This window comes from Polypterus senegalus, chromosome 3 (genome assembly GCF_016835505.1).
Source record: "Polypterus senegalus isolate Bchr_013 chromosome 3, ASM1683550v1, whole genome shotgun sequence".
NCBI classification, from domain to species: Eukaryota; Metazoa; Chordata; class Cladistia; order Polypteriformes; family Polypteridae; genus Polypterus; species Polypterus senegalus.
The window spans coordinates 37,707,197-37,730,222 of NC_053156.1; the positions used below are offsets into that span (position 1 = coordinate 37,707,197).

The window sequence follows — 23,026 nt, forward strand, 5'->3', positions numbered from 1 at the left end:
AAGACCTATTATTGCCACTTTCGTACTTATCTATCTATCTATCTATCTATCTATCTATCTATCTAATACAACTTTTTTTTTGTATAGTGCCCTTCACTTGGGTGCAGAGTGATGTTAACAATTCTGAATTAAAGTACAAGTACTGTATAAATTATACTAATTACTAAACACAGAACTGGTGCACACAAATAAATACAAACTTGTTAAAATTCAAAGTGAACAATGTAGAAACTAATTAAACATAAATGAAAACCAACAAGATCTGTCCATTAATCAGTTGATGAACTGTGGTCAATTGAGAATGGAGGAGATTAAAATTGTAAAAGAGAAAATATGAGCAAATTCACAGTCTTGGAGACCTCGGCCAACAGTCTGCCTACCCACTCCTGGGTTTTCTATAGTGGAATCTGACGAGAGAATCTTTCCATGCAATGATTCCAATGCTCCTTTATCCAAGATGATTTTTCCTTATGTAGGAGTGCAGTCTGGCGGTAGAGCAGAAGCACCAAGTGCCACATCAGGATATTGAGAAGACAAACAGAATAGACAAGGGTTAGTAATGATTCATAAACATTGTACTGACTAATAAACAGATTTATTTATCTACTTAACAGAGTACCTTTCATACCTGTCTCTGTATACCTATTATAGAACCATTCATATCTAACTCTACCTATCTAAAATGGTACTGTCATATCTGTCTCATTTCTTTCCATCTTTCTTTCGTGCTTATACAGCCAGTGGAATCCATGCCTCATTGTATGTGAGATAGCTATAGACATGCAGTATTTGACAGCTATACCTCTAACTGGCTTGAACAAGCATAGATGGTAAGGTGATGTAGTCAACAAAAGTTTCTATATAAAATAAAGATATACACTGTGTACACAATTATTAGGCAAGTGAGTATTTTGACCATATCATCATTTTTAATGCGTATATTCCAACTCCAAGCTGTATTAACTTGAATGCTTATTGGATTTAAGCACGTCAGGTGATGTGTATTTGTGTAATGAGGGAGGGTGTGGCCTAAGGAGATCAACACCCTATATCAAGGTGTGCAGAATTATTAGGCAGCTAGTTTTCCTCAGGCAAAATGGGCCAAAAAAGAGATTTAACTGACTCTGAAAAGTCAAAAATTGTAAAAAGTCTTTCAGAGGGATGCAGCACTTTTGGAATTGCTAAGATATTGGTGTGTGATCACAGAACCATCAAACATTTTGTTGCAAATAGTCAACAGGGTCGCAAGAAACGTGTTGAGAACAAAAGACGCAAATTAGCTGCCAAAGATTTGAGAAGAATCAAACGTGAAGCTACCAGGAACCCATTATCCTCCAGTACTTTCATATTCCAGAGCTGCAACCTACCTGGAGTGCCCAGAAGTACAAGGTGTTCAGTGCTCAAAGACATGGCCAAGGTAAGGAGGGCTGAAACCCAACCACCACTGAACAAGAAACATAAGTTGAAACGTCAAAACTGGGCCAAGAAATATCTGAAGACAGATTTTTTCAAAGTTTTTATGGACCGATGAGATGAGAGTGACTCTTGATGGACCAGATGGATGGACCTGTGGATCAGTAATGGGCACAGAGCTCCACTCCAACGTGGAGGTGGGGTACTGGTATGAGCTGGTATTTTTAAAGATGAGCTAGTTGGACCTTTTGCATTGAAGATGAACTCAAAATCAACTCCCAAACCTACTGCCAGTTTTTCAAGACACTTTCTTCAAACAGTGATACAGGAAAAGACCATGATTTTTATGCAGGCCAATGCTCCATCACTTGCATCGAAGTTCTCCACTGCGTGGCCAGCCAGTAAAGGCCTTAAAGATGAAGGAATAATGACATGGCCCCCCTTCCTCATCTGACCTAAACCCTATCGAGAACTTGTGGGCACTTCTTAAACGCTAGATTTACGGGGGAGAAAAACAATACACCTCTCTGAAGAGTGTCTGGGAGGCTGTAGTCACTGCTCCACAAAAAGCTGATCGTCAACAGATCAAGAAACTGACAGACTCCATGAATGGAAAGGCTTATGACTGTTATTGGAAAGAAGGGTGGCTATATTGGTCATTCATTGATTGATTTATTTTTTTTGAAATGTCAGAGATGTTTATTTGTAAATTTTGAGGTGTTTGTTTATTATTCTCACTATAACAGATGAAAATAAACAAGTGAGATGGGAAAATTTTAATTTTTCCTTTAGTTGCATAATAAATCTGCACACTAATAGTTGTCTAATAATTGTGCGCACATATGTATGCCCCTGATGATGTTCACACTCACATTTCCGTTGTGAAACATTCAGGTTTCAGGTTTATTAACATTTTGGATTGACTGATAGCACTGTGTTTGTTCCATATTAAAATTAATCCTCAAAAATACAACTTGCCTAATAATTCTGCACTCCCTGTACAGTGCATACATACATACATACACTTTGCTATGTTGCATCGTTATGCTAAAATAATTTAAACTTGTTTCTTTCCTTCACAATCAACACTAAGTCACCTTGGAATTACAAAGTGAAAACAGTATTTTAAAAAATAAAAGAGTGAAATATACCACTGACACAAGTGTTCAGATGCTGTACTCAGTAGTTGAAGCCCCTTTGGCAGTGATTACAGCATGCAGTCTTGTTGGGTCTGACACAACAGGCTTCCATACAACTGGATTTGGGGATTTTCTGCCATTCTTCTCTGCAGATCCACTCCCTCTGTCAGGTTGGATGGAAATCATCAGTGGACATCAATTTTCAGGTCACTCCAGAGGCATTCAAAATGGGTTCAAGGCCGGGCTCTTGCTGGACCACTCAAGCACATTTTTTAGAGTTATCCCTAAGATACTCAAATGTTGTCTTTGCTCTGTGCTTAGGGCCATTGTCCTGTTGGAAGGTGAACCTTTGGCCCCCTGCAGCAGGTTTTCATTAAGGATATCTCAGTAATTTTATCAGTTCAGCTTTCCCCCAACCCTCTTTCAATCCCTAAAGCCTCAGCATGGTCCTGCCTGCACCATGCTTCACTGTTGGAATGATATTGCACAGATGATGAGTGGTACCTGTTTTCCTCCTGAAATGACACTAATCTTGGTTTCATCAGACCAGAGAAAACAGGACTTCTTGTCCCTATCTGGAAAGGGAAGGGTGATCGCCTGGATTACGGCAACTACAGGGGGATTACACTGCTCTCGGTGCTGGGTAAGATCCTTGCTAGCATCGTTCTCAGTAGGATTCTTGATCACTGGCTCACCTACCAGCAACCGGAGCAATGAGGTTTTACTCCTAAGACGTTTACCATTGACAGAATCCTGGCACTGAAGGATCTCATGGAGCGCAATCGAGAATATCGGCAGAGTTTTTTTGAAGCCTTTGTTGATTTTCATAAAACATTGCACTTAGTAGATCGAGCAACCCTGTAGGACATCCTGAAACTACATGTGATCCCCTCACAGTTGCTGGATATCATGGCCAGCCTGTACACTGGTACTGTGAGTGCTGTGCAGAGTGGAGGCAGAACCTCTTTGTTTTTCTGTTGATTCTGCTGTGCATCAGGGGTGTGTTCTGCTCCTACTCTGTTCAGTGCTTGCATGGACTGGGTGTTGGTTAGGGTCGTGGGGTGCAGCAGCTGTGGGGCATCTGTTGGTGAGGAAAGATTCACGGATCTTGACTTTGCTGACGATGCTGTGATCTTCAAAGAGTCAACGGTGGCTCTGATTGTGGCTCTTAAGAGGTTGACTGAGGAGTTTGGGCTTGCGAGTATCCTGGATAAAAATCAAGATGCAGGACTTTAATGACCTCTTGGGCACAGCCATCAGCAATATATCTGTCTGTGGAGAGAATGTCGGCCTCGTCGAGAGGTTTACTTACCTTGACAGGGACATTCATGTCTCTAGTGACTCTTCCTATGAAGTCAGTAGATGAATTGGGAGAGCATGTGGGATCATGAGGTCGTTGGTAATGGATGTGTGGCACTCCCGATATATTAGCAAAAGGATGAAGGTCCAAGTCTAGAGTCCTGCTGTTTCATGTTTGGTATATGTTTGTGAGACATGGATGCTATCCATTGACCTGAGAGGAAGACTGAACTCCTTGGGTACTATGTCTCTTCGGAGAATTCTTGGGTGTCACTGGCTTGACTTTGTGTCAAATGAACGGTTGCTCATGGAGGCTGAAACGAGGCATTTTACCTGCATTGTGAGGGGACGTCAGTTACAGCACTACATCCATGTGGTGCGATTCTCTGAGGGTAATCCTGCTCTAAGGATCCTCATTGTTGAGGACTTAGTGCCTGGACCAGGCCAAGGGGACACCCGGGTAACACCTGGCTGCAGGAGATAGAGGGTCATTACTGGAAGGTGGGACTGGGTGCATGTCTGCCTGAGGGGTTGTTTACCAGAATGCCAAGCTGTGTGGTAGGTGTGGCAATGCGCTGTACCAGTACATGCACCCCAACCTGACCTGACCTGAGAGAATCTAGTTTCTCACAGTATGAGAGTCCTTTTGGTGCAATTTTGCAAACTCCAAGTAGCTTTCATGTGTCATATGGCAACTCTGCCATGAAGCTCAGTTTAGTGGGGATTTACAGTGGTGGTTGTCCATCTGGAAGTTTCTCCCATTTCCAAACAGATTTTCTGGAGCTCATCCAGAGGGACCATTGGGGTCTTGGGGACGTCTCTTACCAAGGCCCTCCTCCACCAATTGTTCAGTTTAGCCAGACAGCCATCTCCAGCAAGAGTTGTGGTTGTTTGAAATGTCTTTCTTTTTAAGAATTATGGAGACTACTGGGCCTTTGGAAGCTGTTAATGCTGCAAAAATGTGTTGCAGCTTTGCCTAGATCTGTACCCTGACACCACCCTGTCTCCTAGCTCTGCAGGCAGTTCCTTAAACCTTACCGGATGGTTTCTGCTCAGTTGTTGGGACCTTCTGTAGACAGGTGTGTGCCCTTCCTAGTCACGTCCTGTCAACTGAATTACTCACCAATGGACTGGTGGCTCTGAGGCTAGGGATCTGCACTGGTAATTGGAAGGTTGCCGGTTCGAATCCCGTAAACGCCAAAAGGGACTCTGCTCTGTTGGGCCCTTGAGCAAGGCCCTTAACCTGCAAGTGCTGAGCGCTTTGAGTAGTGAGAAAAGCACTATATGAATGCAAAGAATTATTATTATCTCAACAATGTCCAATAGAATTGGATGCACCTGAGTCAAATTTCACAGGTCATAGCAAAGTGTTTGAATACTTGTGTCAATGAGATATTTCAATTTTTTATTTTTAATAAAATTACTAAAATTCCTAAAACCATGTTTTTACTTTGTCATTTATTGACGGTTGCACACTGAGGAAACATGAATTTAAATTATTTCAGCATAAGACTGCAGCACAAAAAATGTGGAAAAAGTGGAGTTTGAAGTCCTTTTGAAAGCACTGTAGATCTTAGTGTGGTATTGGTGGTCAAACTGCACTAAGAATAAAGTTCAAGTTTATTGTTATCTATACATAGTGCAACGTGTTTCCTACTCACTTGTCTCCCACTAGTAACAGAAGTATAAACACCAAAGAAGTATTTCAATCCAAGATTGTTTGGCCTGTAACATTACCACAATCGATTCAATTAGTTTTGAGAAATGCAGGAGTATCCCCATGTTTCAACCAGATGTCCTCCTATGGACTTTCCAGTCATGGTGCTGGATAGTGGTTAGACACACAAGTTAAGTCTTTTTTATGGCACTTAGAGAACTTGAACTTGAAAACACAACCATACATTAAATCCACATCAGAGGAGATAGTAGAAAGATGCATCAGCTGCATGCAGTCATCAGTCTAAGAATCTGCTGAGTAGCCAGCCTTATGACCCAAAGGCAGAAACTGAAGCAGGGATCATTATCCAAGATCGACATGTCGACAAAGACAGATCATATGGTCCTTGTGTCAGCCAAAGGTGACAGACAGGTGGCTATCAATGACAAAGATCGGCAATGTGTTGATATGGTGAGTGAAAGATAAACAGGTCTGCGTGCAGCATTGTGTACGAAAGGCAGAATGTCTATTTAGTTCGTGTATTATTAGCTTTAAATTTAAAGGGCCATGCTTCTTTATATTCAATCACAATAAGGGCTGGCGAGTATAACGTGCCTCAGTGCGATCACCGCGCTCGGCCTCCACATCTTACTGTACTTGTTGCGAGGAGGATGAAAGCCATAAACCCACATACACAGACGGAAAAAATCGCAAACGGAAACCGTGTCAGGTGCAATTCATAAATCAGGGGGGCTGTTTTGGAAAAAAAAAATCCTTGCAGGTCAGATCAGACGATTACAGATCAATAATCCCAAGCCCTGCATTTTTATTTTCTGTTTGTTACTTTGTCTTCCTGGCGTATTCGTTTTATGAATGGCTCTGCAAAGCCGCCCGTTCCAGTAAGTTGGGGGTGAGGAATGCAGCATTGAGGCGTGGGTCGTGTTGAACAGAAACGTTTAGCTGGTTATGATCGTGTGGTACTTTCATGGTGAACGCCATGTAATGTTAAATTAATATCTCTGCCGTAATCATCTCTTTAAGCTACCCGGGAGCTTGCATTTGTGAGCAATCGAGCAAAGAAACCCATGAGGATAACTGACGTGTCCGTGCACTTTTATTTTCGTTTGAGAGGAGAGGCATTGTGACGTTAAAATATCTTGTGGTCTTTTGAAGTTTTGCTTATCAGTCCACTGTCCTTCCCGTAGCGGTTCTGATAACGTATAGTCTCTTGCTAAATTTCTCACAGTAACCCCGCAGAGCAGCACTGAGCAGAAGGAAAACAGCGGAGCGGGGGGAGTGAGAGCGAGCGAGTGAGCGGGAGGGAGAAGGGGGGGTGTGTCAAACGAGCGGGAGGCGGCAGGGGTGATTTATCTGTTTGACGCGCAACGCAGTCGCAGAAAATGTAAATATCTGGGCTGGAATGGTGCAGGCGGCGCGCGACATTCCACTGAGGCACTGAATGCGCGACTGCTAAATTATTTTTGCGGGGCTGTCAGTAAAAGGCGTCGGTGGTAGAGTGGCGCATGAGACGTAAGAAGAAGAAGAAGAGGAAGAAGAATAAGGGAAAACATGTCAGCAAGCAATCGGAAGCCAAAGGACAACCAGGAGATTTTTTCCAAGAGGGTACGAGAGCTCGGTAAAGGCAACGCCAACAGGCAGTGCTTTGAGTGCGAGCAGCCCGGAGTCACGTATGTGGACATCACCGTCGGGAGTTTCGTGTGCACGTCATGCTCTGGGATCCTGTGAGTCCTCTTTAAAATCACGCCGTATGCTGCGAGCTGGTGGGCTCTTTCTTTCTTTCTTTCTTTCTTTCTTTCTTTCTTTCTTATCACAATCTTTCTGACATGTCCACATAGGTCACTTTCCCGTTTTTTCTTCTCCAAAATGCACCTCCCACAAGGCTGTCTTTATTTCTTATACGCGTTTGTTTTTCCTCTGGTCGCGCCCAACTGGTCATAAAGCGCCCGAACTTTACGAGGAGCACCGAGCCTTGTCGACAGGGTTTGTTTGTGGTGCCTTAAATCAGGTGATAGTTTAAATCGGAAAGCATTACTTGATCTTTAACCACAGTACAAAGTCGCTATAAATCATTTCAGGTGAATGTATCTGCAGGTTATCAACCTCCCAGAGGTTCCGGAACCCATACCTTTAACGTAATAATAAAGTTATGGATTCAAAAAGAATGCAACTCTGCTTTTTGCGTTACGATGAACTTGATTAACACTTTAGAGTACTATGACATTTTCAAAGTAAAGTTTGACACGGCTAGGAGTTTGCCAGCAGGTGACAGTCTTCCAGATTTGCTTTACAGTACATCAAAAGCAAGCCGACAATATTATGACAGTACTGTCTATATAGTTCCATTTCTATCTATCTATCTATTATAAAGTGCCTTTCACATCTATCTTTCTTTCTATCAGTCTGACTGTCTGTCTGTCTCTAACTGTTTTAAACAGATAAATTCCTATAGATGTCTCTAGTAAGTATACCTAGATAGATAGTTAGATGGATATTTCTGTCTTTAATGTAGTGTCTTTCCTGTCCATCTATCTATCAATCCTTGAAACTGTCTCTAACAGTCTTAAAATAGATATCTATCTACAGGCCATTTGCTAGCATTTCAGCTATTATTAATCCAGTTGTACAGTAAGTGTTTTGGGGGTTTCTCAGACTGTGAGAGTTTTAGACAATAGATAGATAGATAGATGGATATTTCTGTCTTTAATGTAGTGTCTTTCCTGTCTATCTATCTATCAATCCTTGAAACTGTCTCTAACAGTCTTAAAATATCTATCTATCTATCTATCTATCTATCTATCTATCTATCTATCTATCTATCTATCTATCTATCTATCTACAGGCCATTTGCCAGCATTTCAGCTATTATTAATCCAGTCGTACAGTAAGTGTTTTGGGGGGTTTCTCAGACTGTGAGAGTTTTAGACACATATTCCATTTCAGTATCAATAAGCTCACTGGTAAGAAATGTGCTTTTAGTTCCCTAGTCTCTAATAAAATTGTCTGTATTCACATACATTCTGTATTCATATACATAATACAAATGAATAAAAACAATATCCAGTATAGATTATATACAGTATTTCTATGTTAGATAGATTATTGACTCTCTTTGGTGTCTTTTATAACAAGCACTGTCAGTCATATTCCCTTTTTACTTTTGAAGGGCCTTCCCTCATTTGGTGTAAAAAGAGACTACAGGGATTTTAAAACTGCCAAAGTGTGGTCACTTTTCTGTTTCTTCAATGCTTTGACAAGCTTTTTCTTTGCTCTCATGATTTATGTTTAGGTCTCTCTTATATTCCGCTAAACTGACAAACTGTCATTGGAGCTTTCTTCAAAGTTCTTGGCACTTCTAAAATGGCCTGACCTTTGATTTTTTTGTCCATTTTAAATTTATATACAGTTAGGTCCATAAATATTTAGACAGAGACAACTTTTTTCTAATTTTGGTTCTGTACATTACCACAATGAATTTTAAATGAAACCACTCAGATGCATAAAAATATGAGGCAACTAAAGCATTTTTTTAACACAATCGCCTCATTTCAGGGGCTCAAAAGTAATTGGACAATTGACTTAAAGGCTATTTCATGGGCAGGTGTGTTCAAGTCCGTCGTTATGTCATTATCAATTAAGCAGATAAAAGGCCTGGAGTTGATTTGAGGTGTGGTGCTTGCATGTGGAAGATTTTGCTGTGAACAGACAACATGCGGTCAAAGGAGCTCTCCACGCAGGTGAAAAAAGCCATCCTTAAGCTGTAAAAACAGAAAAACCCATCCGAGAAATTGCTACAATATTACGAGTGTCAAAATCTACAGTTTGGTACATCCTGAGAAAGAAAGTAAGCACTGGTGAACTCAGCAACGCAAAAAGACCTGGACGTCCACGATGTCCAAGACAACACTGGCGGATTATCGCAGAATCATTTCCATGGTGAAGAGAAACTCCTTCACAACAGCCAACCAACTGAACAACACTCTCCGGGGGTAGGCGTATCGATATCCAAGTCAACCATAAAGAGAAGACTGCATGAAAGTAAATACAGAGGGTGCACTGCAAGGTGCAAGCCACATATAAACCTCAAGAATAGAAAGGCTAGATTGGACTTTGCTAAAGAACATCTAAAAAAGCCAGCACAGTTCTGGAAAAACATTCTTTGGACAGATGAGACCAAGATCAACCTCTACCAGAATGATGGCAAGAAAAAAGTATGGAGAAGGCGTGGAACAGCTCATTATCCAAAGCATATCACATCATCTGTAAAACATGGTGGAGGCAGTGTGATGGCTTGGGCGTGCATGGCTTCCAGTGGCACTGGGACACTAGTGTTTATTGATGATGTGACACAGGACAGAAGCAGCCAAATTAATTCTGAGGTGTTCAGAGACATACTGTCTGCTCAAATCCAGCTAAATGCAGTCAAATTGATTGGCGTTTCATGACACAGATGGACAATGACCCAAAACATACAGCCAAAGCAACCCAGGAGTTTATTAAAGCAAAGAAGTGGAAAATTCTTGAATGGCCAAGTCAGTCACCTGATCTTAACCCAATTGAGCATGCATTTCACTTGTTGAAGACTAAACTTCAGACAGAAAGGCCCACAAACAAACAGCAACTGAAAGCCGCTGCAGTAAAGGCCTGGCAGAGCATTAAAAAGGAGGAAACCCAGCATCTGGTGATGTCCATGAGTTCAAGACCTCAGGCTGTCATTGCCAGCAAAGAGTTTTCAACCAAGTATTAGAAATGAACATTTTCTTTCCAGTTATTTAATTTGTCCAATTACTTTTGAGCCCCTGAAATGAGGCGATTGTGTTAAAAAATACTTTAGTTGCCTCACATTTTATGCAATCTTTTTGTTCAACCCACTGAATTAAAGCTGAAAGTCTGCACTTCAACTGCATCTGAGTTGTTTCATTTAAAGTTCATTGTGGTAATGTACAGAACCAAAATTAGAAAAAAGTTGTCTCTCTCCAAATATTTATGGACCTAACTGTAAATGATTAAAGATGAATGCACAGTTCCTTTACAAATTAATTTTGATAATTCCAAATGAAGTCTAAATGGATCTGATATCTTGCTTTTTTCCAAATAAGACAAATAAGAAACACATTTTATTGAAATAAAATCACTCTGAGATCTCACAGTCCAGTGATCTGAAGGAAGCGTCTAACTTATCTTGACTACATTACTAGATGAATGGCAAGACACTGCCAGGATAATAACTCTGTAGATATTTGAGCTGATAACAGATTTCTGGCAGTTCTTCTACTGATCAAAGTAACCACAACTAGACCAGTGCAGTTTGATGTCCAGGCTAGGCCCATATTGCTTAATGAACACACTTGCCTGAGAGATATTGAAATGTGATCTGACCAGATGATAACATGGTAATCTGAATAAGACAAGACTAACTTTACTGAGATCCGACTGGAGCAGAAACAGTGGGCCAGTGGGATTCATGGCAACCCGAAAGACAAGAAACCAATTAGTATTGTAAGCAGCACCCCTTACTAAAGCAAGGGATACACAGGACCACTAAAAATCAAAACTTTAATTGCTAGGCTCAACATTACTTCAGTATAGCTGACCAGTCAAAGGGTAGAGAAGAGCCTTGGTCAAGATTGACCCTGCTGTGATTTAGGCAGATAATACACTGCAAAGAACCGACCAGATCCAAAAGTGATGATATCAACCAGTTTAATGGTGGTGCCTCATTACAGTTTTTTAAATCCTTACCAAAGCATTATTTTATGAAGATTACAATATGAGAATTATTTTTGACTGATGTTGAGTAAAATTTTAAATAAACAGATTACATACTGTGAAAGCATGATGATGAGACCAAGCGCTATTGAGGTAAAAATTACAACATCAAAGGTCTTTTTAGGCCCGCTAGTAGTGAGATCTAAGCCTCAGTAGACTTTAGTAGACTTGATTGAACTAAGATCTGGCCAAATTACAGATGGTAGAAAGTGCTTCCTAGGCCAAACCAATTAATGCAAAGATGAGAAATCTTGGCCCAAACTACACTGAAGTAGAATCATTACATTTCATGAAGTTCTTCCCAGGGTCAGTATAGCCCTGATCTGATAGGATTTGGTTTTACCCACTGACTAATTGCAGATAATCAAATTACAGATCATGAATATATGCTGCCTAGGCTAAGTAGTACTAGACCCAAGGCCCAGTACCAATGAGGTCTGTTCAAATGTCCATCTGAGAAGTCCTGGACAGGCCTGGCCAGATCAAAATTGACTCTGCCTAGATTTGGCCAGATTGCATATGACAGAAAGGACAATTAGGCCGAATACTAAGGATGTAAAGACAGTGGGGTTAGGGCCACCCAGGACCAAGGATTTCCTGAGGGGCATATCATTTTTGAAGCCCACACCATGGCTAAGCTCCAATCTGAGCATGTTATAATATGAGGGTTAATTTTTACCAGCTCTTGTAGTAGTCAGTATAAGTGTGATTGATCAGACCAGATTATAAAAAAAAAAACTATCTCCGATGAGGGAGAGCAGGTTGCAGATTATAGAAAGTCTTGACAAGGCCAAATCCTTCTGAGATAAGACCAGTAAAACCAGTAAGTAAGTAACCAGATCATAAGACCAAGACCAGCCTTACCAGGCCCAGCATTAGTGAGATTTGCAGATGACACCACCATCATTGGACTCTTTAGGAATGATGATGTGTCTTCATACACAAGTGAGGTTGAGCAGGTGGCCCTTCGGTGTGGTCAGAATATTCTGGTGTTAAACCCACTCAAAACTGTGGAAGTGATAGTGGACTTCAGGAAGCCCCCTCATATTACCCTTCCCTTTCCGTACCGAACTCTTTGAGGGCTGAATATTTTTTCCAAAAAACTCAGTTTTCTGAAAAGCACACAAAGCAATGGTTTCACACATAAATAAACATAAAACGTCAGTTGCTGCATGCTGTGACTGCTTGTTGGCACCTTTTCGGCATCTCTGGCAGTGCTGGGGCTGCTCGATGACCTGCAGGAATGTGTGGCGGGCTGGCTGCCTGGCTATCTTCATTCCACAGGTGGGCGGTGGTGGCAGTCGCAGTGTGACACAATTTGATTTGTACCCCTTGTCATCGTAAGTAGTGGTCATCTCAAGCAAACGTTGCGGTAGGCGCATCAGCTACACGAACGTGTTCAGCACCACGATCAGCTGGGGACCATTCCGCTGATGCTGGTACCTCACTTTTGTTTTCAATCTCCATCTCCAGATTGCGCGCATCAAAATCGGAGTCTGAAAAGTCAGAGTCCAATTCAGTGATAACACACACAACATCGTCCACAACACACAAAATGTCATCAACGGAGTATTTTGCTTTGTGCATTAGCTTTAGTCTTTTGACAGATGCTGATGCCACAAGCGTTGTTTGCTCTTTGCTATTACTCGTGTATACGCAGGGAATCAAGGTCAGATCAACAAAGCTAATTTTGCTCCTTGCAAAGATAGTTGAACTAAAACGTTGTGGTGAGTTTTTTCATAGTTTACAGCTGATTGCCATCCTCTACCCCTGAATTTCAACAAAAGTCGACATCCGCCCTAAAAAGAGTTAATAATAATGTGTCAGTTGTGGAAACCTTCATGTTTTTGGGATCTATCACCTCACAGGACTTGACATGGATGACCAATAGAGATTCCATCATAAAAAAGGCCCAGCACAGATAGATAGATACATACATTCTTTATTAATCCCAAGGGGAAATTCACATACTCCAGCAGCAGCACACTGATAAAGAACAATATTTAATTAAAGAGTGATAACAATGAATGTATAACAGACAGACAATAACTTTGTATGATGTTTGCATTAGTGCTGATACTTCCTGCGACAGCTGAGTATTCAATTTACCACAGAAGCTATTCATTCAATTCTACACAGCGACCACTGGGTCAGTTCTAAGGTCATCCATTATAGTGTAGTTTGTATCAGCAACCAATCATGAGAAGTACAGGTTACAGCAGTCAGGTTTGTCAATGAGGTCATTAGCACCAGTCTCCCTCCTTTATAGGGTCCAACATCATGAAGCAGGAAGGGAAAATCATCAATGACCCCTCACATCTAGGCCACAACCTTTTTTTGAACTTCCCTCATCTGACAGATGTTATAGACTTAATTATGCCAGAACAAACAGATATAAGAGCAGGTTCTCTGCACAGGCCATCAAGCTCACACACGGTTAATTCATCTGTCCTTGTTCAGTTTGGTCCCCTAGTATCATTCAATATTCTTACATACAGCTAATGCTTAATTCAGTATTTATTGCAGTATGTCTTGCTCTTTGTATACACCCATCCATTATCCAACCCACTATACAGTATCCCAACATATTTCCATTCTTTGTCTTGTATTTGTCTCAGGTGTGTAAATGTCAGTTGTGTGTATGTCTGTAATGTAACTCAGTTTGGAGAATCATCTAAAAAATTAAGGCCTTGTATGTATGTGATTCTGATTTGGATTTGCCTAAACTGCTATGTGAGCAAAAGTGACTGCGTGGACATCCAACTACATTAGAGACTAGAGGAGTCCTGACTTAAGTCGGCCTTAATGATGTCCAGCTAATGTACACCATAGTAATGAGAAGAAGCCCGGTTCACAACTGTCCTGAGGCAGGTGTGTTACAATCTAGGGAGGCTTTTGACAGCCAGTATACCTGTGGTCTGATCAGGTTGAACTGTTTTTAATCAATATTGACTGAAACGACAGATGATCGGTTTACAGACTCTGGAAATTTGCTGACCAGTCACAAATTATAGTGGACCTAAGGTGCAGTATTTGTGAGATCTGCTCAAATTGCTATCTGAGAAGACTTTAGCAGACACAGACACATAGGGATCGAACCAGACTGCATAATGAGGAAAAGGCCTAATCCACAACTGTCCTCAGGAAGGGCTATTACAGCCTATGAACTCCTTGCATGGGTCAGCAGAATTGTGATCTGACCAATTTACCACAGAATAAAGAGTCTTGTCCGAGAGATATCCGGGTTACAGACAGTAGAGAAGTCCAAACCAGGCCTGGTCCACTTGATGTTAGACCAACAAAACATGTAAAGGACTAATGAGGCCCGGTATTAGTGACATTTATTTAGACTATTGTGTGAGAAGACCTGACTGATCTGAGATTTAACCAAATTATAGAAAGCAGGCCTAACCGTAATGATATTTTGGTGACAAGCAGTCGTGACCATGACTATAGGTCACAGAATGACAGTAAATCCTGTTGAGGGGAGCTATACTGTGGCTGTTAGTTCAAAGATTTTTAATTTGACTTGCTTTTTGTTGTTGTTTTTCGTCATTTCCCAGGAGAGGCCTGAATCCACCACACCGTGTGAAATCCATCTCCATGACAACATTCTCACAACAGGAAGTGGAGTTCCTTCAGGCACATGGAAATGAGGTGGGAGCAGCTGGCATGTATGGGGTGATGCCATAGCAGTATCACAGAATGTTTAGTATCAAAGCAGCAAAGAGAAGTGTGCAAAATATATAATATACAGGTATATGTATATCTGTATATGTGTGTGTGTGTGTACACATATATATATATAATTTTTTTCGTATGTTTTTATTAAAACATTTTTACTTTAACTGTGGCATTAAAAAAGAAAGCTCGAGAAAGTAAGGATCATTTATTGGAGCTTTATTTTCGTAACATGGTGCACCCATTGAGGGTGCATTCCTTAAACTTCAAAGATGTTGGGTACTACTTTTTATCATACTAACAAATTGTGCAGGTCCCTCTTGTACTGCCAATGCTACTCCAACTCGTTGCGGCATGGAGTCCACTAGACCTCTGAAGGTGTCCTGTGGTATTTGCACCAAGACGTCAACAGCAGATCCTTTAAACCTTGTAAGTTGAGAGGTTGGGCCTCCATGGATCAGACTTGTTTTTCCAGCACATCCAATAGATGTTTAATCAGATTGAGATATGGGGAATTTGGAGGCCAAGTCACCACCTTGTACCGTTTTTTTTTTTTTATGTACAGTGGTGTGAAAAACTATTTGCCCCCTTCCTGATTTCTTATTCTTTTGCATGTTTGTCACACAAAATGTTTCTGATCATCAAACACATTTAACCATTAGTCAAATATAACACAAGTAAACACAAAATGCAGTTTTTAAATGATGGTTTTATTATTTAGGGAGAAAAAATCCAAACCTACATGGCCCTGTGTGAAAAAGTAATTGCCCCCTGAACCTAATAACTGGTTGGGCCACCCTTAGCAGCAATAACTGCAATCAAGCGTTTGCGATAACTTGCAATGAGTCTTTTACAGCGCTCTGGAGGAATTTTGGCCCACTCATCTTTGCAGAATTGTTGTAATTCAGCTTTATTTGAGGGTTTTCTAGCATGAACCGCCTTTTTAAGGTCATGCCATAGCATCTCAATTGGATTCAGGTCAGGACTTTGACTAGGCCACTCCAAAGTCTTCATTTTGTTTTTCTTCAGCCATTCAGAGGTGGATTTGCTGGTATGTTTTGGGTCATTGTCCTATTGCAGCACCCAAGATCTCTTCAGCTTAAGTTGACGAACAGATGGCCGGACATTCTCCTTCAGGATTTTTGGTAGACAGTAGAATTCATGGTTCCATCTATCACAGCAAGCCTTCCAGGTCCTGAAGCAGCAAAACAACCCCAGACCATCACACTACCACCACCATATTTTACTGTTGGTATGATGTTCTTTTCTGAAATGCTGTGTTCCTTTTACGCCAGATGTAACGGGACATTTGCCTTCCAAAAAGTTCAACTTTTGTCTCATCAGTCCACAAGGTATTTTCCCAAAAGTCTTGGCAATCATTGAGATATTTCTTAGCAAAATTGAGACAAGCCCTAATGTTCTTTTTGCTTAACAGTGGTTTGTGTCTTGGAAATCTGCCATGCAGGCCATTTTGCCCAGTCTCTTTCTTATGGTGGAGTCGTGAACACTGACCTTAATTGAGGCAAGTGAGGCCTGCAGTTCTTTAGACGTTGTCCTGGGGTCTTTTGTGACCTCTCGGATGAGTCGTCTCTGCGCTCTTGGGGTAATTTTGGTCGGCTGGCCACTCCTGGGAAGGTTCACCACTGTTCCATGTTTTTGCCATTTGTGGATAATGGCTCTCACTGTGGTTCGCTGGAGTCCCAAAGCTTTAGAAATGGCTTTACAACCTTTACCAGACTGATAGATCTCAATTACTTCTGTTCTCATTTGTTCCTGAATTTCTTTGGATCTTGGCATGATGTCTAGCTTTTAAGGTGCTTTTGGTCTACTTCTCTGTGTCAGGCAGCTCCTATTTAAGTGATTTCTTGTTTGAAACAGGCGTGGCAGTAATCAGGCCTGGGGGTGGCTACGGAAATTGAACTCAGGTGTGATACACCACAGTTAGGTTATTTTTTAACAAGGGGGCAATTACGTTTTCACACAGGGCCATGTAGGTTTGGATTTTTTTTTCTCCCTAAATAATAAAAACCATCATTTAAAAACTGCATTTTGTGTTTACTTGTGTTATATTTGACTAATGGTTAAATGTGTTTGATGATCAGAAACATTTTGTGTGACAAACATGCAAAAGAATAAGAAATCAGGAAGGGGGCAAATAGTTTTTCACACCACTGTATCTCATAACATTCCTGAGCAATTTTTGCAGTTTGGCAGGGCACTTTATCCTGCTGAAAGAGGTCATTGACATCAGGTAATAACGTGGTCATGAAGGGTTGTGTACATGTACGTATAGATGGGGTCAGCATAAGCACTCAGACCAGTCTGTAATTATACAGCCCCATACGCAACAAAGTGTGATGCACTGTGTGTTCTGACATCTTGTGCCAAGAGGACCAAAGTCCCAGGGACCATTAATAGTATATATAGTGGGAATTTCATAACCGCATACAGATGCCCTTTAAGTGGCACCTTCCAAAACAGCTTGTAAATTAGGACATAATAATATCTGCTGACAAACCAGTTTCTCCAGGTTGCATACCAACTGCCCAGTAAATACATTATCTGATGGGTGAACCAAGGGGAGGAGCACATAGTAAAAATGTAAGACCCACCCTTAACTGGTGTGTACCTGGGATATTTTGACAGAACTGGGAATGCAAACTTTGATAGTCTAGACAGTTGTGTCCCATCTCCAATGTTATGGCCCACTAACCTCGAATGTACTGAATTGAAACTGGTTGTTGGTATAAGATTCCAAATATGGCTGGGTTTCATTGGGTTACTTTGAATTGGTTCTGTTGTGGAAACTGGCAGGGCAGATAATCTTGGTGGGGAGGCTGATGTTTTCTCTATTATTACAGGATTTCTCATAGTGTTTAAAATAGATATATTAAAAATAGATAAAAAGGGACCATATAATAATCTATATTAGATAAATAGATAGTTTACTTTATTATGTTTTGAGTCTTTTCATTTTTTGTTGTCTTGAAAATTAATAGCATTTTTATTTATAGGTTGTGCTAATATGGTAAGCCGTACCCAAAGCTCATTATATCAGTGAATTCAGTCAGTCAGTCATTGTCCAACCCGTTATATCCTAACACAGGATAACAGGGGTCTGCTGGAGCCAATCCCAGCCAACAACACACACACACCCACACACCAAGCTCACACTAGGGACAATTTAGGATTGCCAGTGCACCTGACCTGTGTGTCTTTGGACTGTGGGAGGAAACCGGAGCACCCGGAGGAAACCCATGCAGCCACGGGGAGAACATGCAAACTACCCAGGAAGCAAACCCAGGTCTCCTTACTGCAAGGCAGCAGCGCTACCACTGCGCCACCATGCTCCCCTATCAGTGAATTGCATTTAAAAATGTTATGTTTATGTAGAGAGCATCATAGTTTTACTTTTTAGCATTGCATAGGTTGAAGTATTTGCCCAACCCCAGGAGCTAACACATGCCACTAAGCCACCACAGTCAGGACACTGAGATTCTGGAATGCTCCACCCATTCACGTGCCTGTCATTACATTCCAGTAATGTGACACATGCAAAGAATGTCACGTACAGCATATACCCAACCTGAAAAGATACCTGCTACAAATATGTTATACACACAAAAAAATGAAGAGATACGCTGGACCCATCATTAATCCTAATCACTCTGTCTATCTGTCTGTCTGTCTGTCTGTCTAATATAGTGCCTGTCATACTGTCTCTGTCTGTGTATTTCTAGGATTCTAGGACTGACTGAAGATCCCCACATTCCTAAACAGCTGAATTAAGCAGGTTGAATAACTAGACAGAAAGTCAAGAATGATCAAATTTTAGAGTCCAGGGCATCCAAATTTGTTGATGTTTTGACTCTGAATTTCACATTCGGTGGATACATAAACAGAAGTATGTCTTTATGATCAGGAGGCAAGATAGCCAGTCCTGTAGTGGGCCTTTTGTGTTTACTGGATTCCTTTTATTATTAATAATATAACATTAGGTGTTGTCAGATAAGTTTGGTATATCTGTCATTGATGGCATACACCTCACTTCTTATGTGCTAGTCATCAGTGAATACATAGTAGGGAAGCTGTGGGAAAATATTATTGTAAGGTGCCATCTATATTATACCAGTCAGTCTTTATTTCATATAGTGGCTTTCTTAGCTGTTGCCCATTTGTTTACATTTAATGAAGGGGAAGATGAAGAAAGAAAATACCCGAAGGGAAACAAATAACAGCAGACAGTTAGGCCTCAAGCCTAACCTAGCCTAGCCTGTTTAAATTTAGCATGTCCCACTGCACATCTGTCTTCTATGCCTTCTTCAGCCCCATTGTAATGACTTTCTTGGCAGCTTTGGGTCCATGGGCACAAGTGGGCTGAATCAGCCTTCACCAACAACAGGGCTATACACCTCTGCCATGAGGAATTCCTTTCAGAAGAGTCAGCTGTGTAATGGCAATGTCACATTAGATGACTTCACCAGTGATTTTTAGTTATTCCCTTCATTTAGGTAATCTTAGCGAGTTGGAGGCAGTTGGTGGTGCTCTCCCGTGACATACAGTCATGTAGTGTGACATGACCAGAGACTCATTCCAACTAGTCCATGATTTGCTTTGACAAAATCTAGTTGTAATTATGACCTCTGTGTGCATGAGATCTGAAAACCAACAAATGCTCATCCAGCAGTACAATGCATGTAACGTTGCAGCAAATAGTAAGGAACACATGGGTTTTGGAGCTCACAAACAGAAGAGAAGCTTGTCTGCATGTTGTCTCATGGCTTACATACCAAAACGTGACATATTATTATCTGACCCGCTTGATCCAGACCAGAGTTTCAGGAGCCAATCCAAGCAGATATGGCACAAGGCAGGAACAAACCCTGGACAGTGCATCAGTCCCCACCCACACTGGTCAATTTAGTGTCATAAATCCATCTAACCTGCAAGTCTTTGGACAGTGGGAGGAAACCACAGAACTTGAGGGAAATCCACGCAGACAAGGACAGAACCTACAGGGAAGACCTGGGACTTGAACTCTGGTCTCCTTACTATGATGCAGCAGCGATACTACTATGCCACAGTGTCGCCCACATAATGCAACAGAATGAAAAAAAGGAAAAAGAGGCCCAAGATCGGTGAATTTGCCATAGCTGTTAACCCTTCATACAGCTCGGCCTCCATCAGGCAGCACACAGGCTGTCACAAAAAGGGGGGAGAACAACTGTGCAGGTAGGTCAGCAACAGCAGTTGGCAAATCTGACATACCCAATGAGTAGAAATCACGTAATGTTAAATCATCCTAAGTAGCTATCCATACATCCATTCATCTATTTTCAGTCCTACTAATCTTTTTCAGAGTCTTGGGGGCCACAGCCTGGCTGCAAGGCAGAAGGCAGTCCTGGACAGGGTGCCAGCCCTGCTCATATTAAGCAGTGTTAGAGTGGTCCAAACCTAAGGAATTATGTTTAAGATTAGTGATTAGCAAATGCTGTGAAAAAAGGCTATCTGGCACCATTACTAATGACCACCACCCCAACCCCAGGGAGCTGCACATGTGAATTAAAATAGTTTCTGTATTTCTACAATTTCATGGCTAACAGGGGATGTGACTTGTCCAAAGTCACTTAGTGAGTCAGTGGTGGGAGCTGAATTGCCAGTCTGAGTGGGCATCCAAATGTTAGGGCTGCATTACCTACACCAAGAAACCTAAATGAGAGAATTAACATCCCAAAATGGCCAGAGTAGGAGGCGTGTGTACTAGGGGGCGCTGCAAAGCGTGGGGGATGATAGAGTGCAGGTACTGCTGTGTGGTAAGTGGGCAGTGTAATGTGTATATAATGATTGAATGGGCAAGTGCCAAGGGTATAGTGGGTCTTGACAGGCTGACAGTGTATATTTACTGCTGCAGGTACTGGCAGGCTAGACAGGGTTGATGGAAATTTTAACAGAGCAAAGTACAGAGAGATCCTTAATAAAAACCTATTTGAAAGCACATTGGACCACAGACTTGTCCGAAGATTCACATTCCAACAGGACACAGTGACACTAAGCCTAAAGCAAAGACAACACAAGAGTGGCTTAGGGGCGACTCTGGGAATGTATTTGAGTGGCCCAGCCAAAGGCAAGACTTGAACATCTGTGGAGATACCTGCAAATAGTCTCTATCCAACCTGACAGAGCTTGAGAGGATCCACACAGAAGAATCCATGGGTGTGAAGCTTGTCACTTAATTCCAAGACTGGAACTCCAGGACTGGAATCGCTGGCAAAGGAGTTTTAACAAAGTAGCAAGTAAAAACTAAAGGAATATCTGTGTCAATGTTATATTTCAGTTTTTATTTTTAATTAATTTGCAAAAATTTCTAAAATCCTGTTTCTATTTTGCCATTCTGGAGAAATGAGTGTTGCTTGTGGTGGAAAAAAAATAATTTAGATGTTTTAGTACAAGGCTGCAAAATAGGAAAATGTGAGTAAAGTGAAAGGGTACTTCTGGATTTCATATTGTAGTATACAGTCAATACAGACAGATAAAGACTATGGTACCCATAAATCCTTTCACAGCCCCACTAGCACTCTATCTTTATAAACAACATTAAACAGGACATACAAAAAAAGAACAACCACATACATAGTATCGCTACAACTGGACCTCGGACATGTTGGAACGTAGAATTTGTGTCTGGGTGGGATAAACTTAAGGAACTGATGACTCGCTGTATGTAGTAATATTAAAGATGGAGATGAGCACAAATCATACTATGAGCGACTTACCCAATATTGTCGGTACATATCAGCTCTGTGTGAATCTCCTAACATAACTAACCATCCATCCATTTTCTAACCCGCTGAATCCGAACACAGGGGTCTGCTGGAGCCAATCCCAGCCAACACAGGGAAGGGTGCCAACCCACCACAGGACACACACACAAACTAGGGCCAATTTAGAATCGCCAATCCACCTAACCTGCATGTCTTTGGATTGAGGGAGGAAACCGACACACACGGGGAGAACTCCACGCAGGGAGGACCCAGGAAGCGAACCCGGGTCTCCTAACTGCGAGGCAGCAGCACTACCACTGCGCCACCGTGCCGCCCATAACTAACCATCTGGCAGTAATCTCAAATCTGAGGGCTCACACATTTTCAGGGCTGCTGCATCTTTTTCTTGAAATGTAGCAGCAAGATTGCCTAAGTGTGTCTTTCATAGCCTTTTTGTTTAAAATGTTTAATGTGTGAGCTGTGAATGCAATCTGATGTGGCAATATAAGATCTGAGATGGTCTATTAATGTAGTAGGAAGAGAATGCTAAGGAAAAGGTTGCATATTTTAAATTAGAAGGGAAGCAAAGACAGTCACAGCCTATACTCAAGGGGGACTTCTCCATCGTGTTATGACAAAGTTGTGGAGTGTGGGATACCTTCAAGATTTAGTTGTTTATTGCCAGAAGAGAAAGAAACAAGTGCAAGTCATGCGAGGAAAGTCAAAAGGTATGATGTTTAAAGCTAAAATTTGAGATAGAAATCCAGACTGAAAAACTTTGCCTGACTCTAAACAGCCATCTGTGTAGCTAGATTCTGAATTTAAGGTGGTTAGACTGGGGGGGATTATTTCTTTCCCTCTCACCCTCAGCACAGGTGCTCCCAGGGGTGTGTACTAAGTTCTGTCTTGTGTTCTCTCTACACCAACTACTGTATGGCTTCTAACAAGTCCAGCATCTTTGTGAGTTGTGCAGATGGTAGGCCTCATCTAAAATGTGAATGAGACCACCTATAGAGAGTTAGTTTGGAGCCTTGAGATTTTGAGGCCGAGAACACTGCCTTTCCCTCAGTGTGGTCAAGATGACGGAGTTAATTGTGGGATTCCAGAAGCATAGAGGAGTACACCCCCCAAATACTTTTGATGAGACAGTTTATGTTGATGTGCACAATACAGTGGACCTTACATGGACTGTACATGCAAAAAAAGTGGGGAAGAAGCACAGCAGGGTCTTCTCCCTCAGACAGCTAAAGGGGTTTAGCATGAATCCCTCCATCCATGGAGCATTCTGC

General features: G+C 41.5%; 1 protein-coding gene across 2 annotated transcripts in view; it reads left to right on the forward strand.

Annotated features, from left to right (window-relative positions):
* Positions 1-6,848: 6,848 nt before the first annotated feature.
* Positions 6,849-23,026, forward strand: part of agfg2 (ArfGAP with FG repeats 2) — an 86,392-nt gene continuing 70,214 nt past the window's right edge. Inside the window, exons 1-2 of one of the 2 annotated variants that reach the window (XM_039746969.1) lie at positions 6,849-7,250; positions 14,859-14,952. In XM_039746969.1, coding sequence (XP_039602903.1) covers positions 7,078-7,250; positions 14,859-14,952 — 267 coding nt within the window. In that variant the 5' untranslated portion in view covers positions 6,849-7,077. The remainder of the gene's footprint in view (positions 7,251-14,858; positions 14,953-23,026) is intronic. The other variant, XM_039746968.1, reaches the window with a different exon arrangement.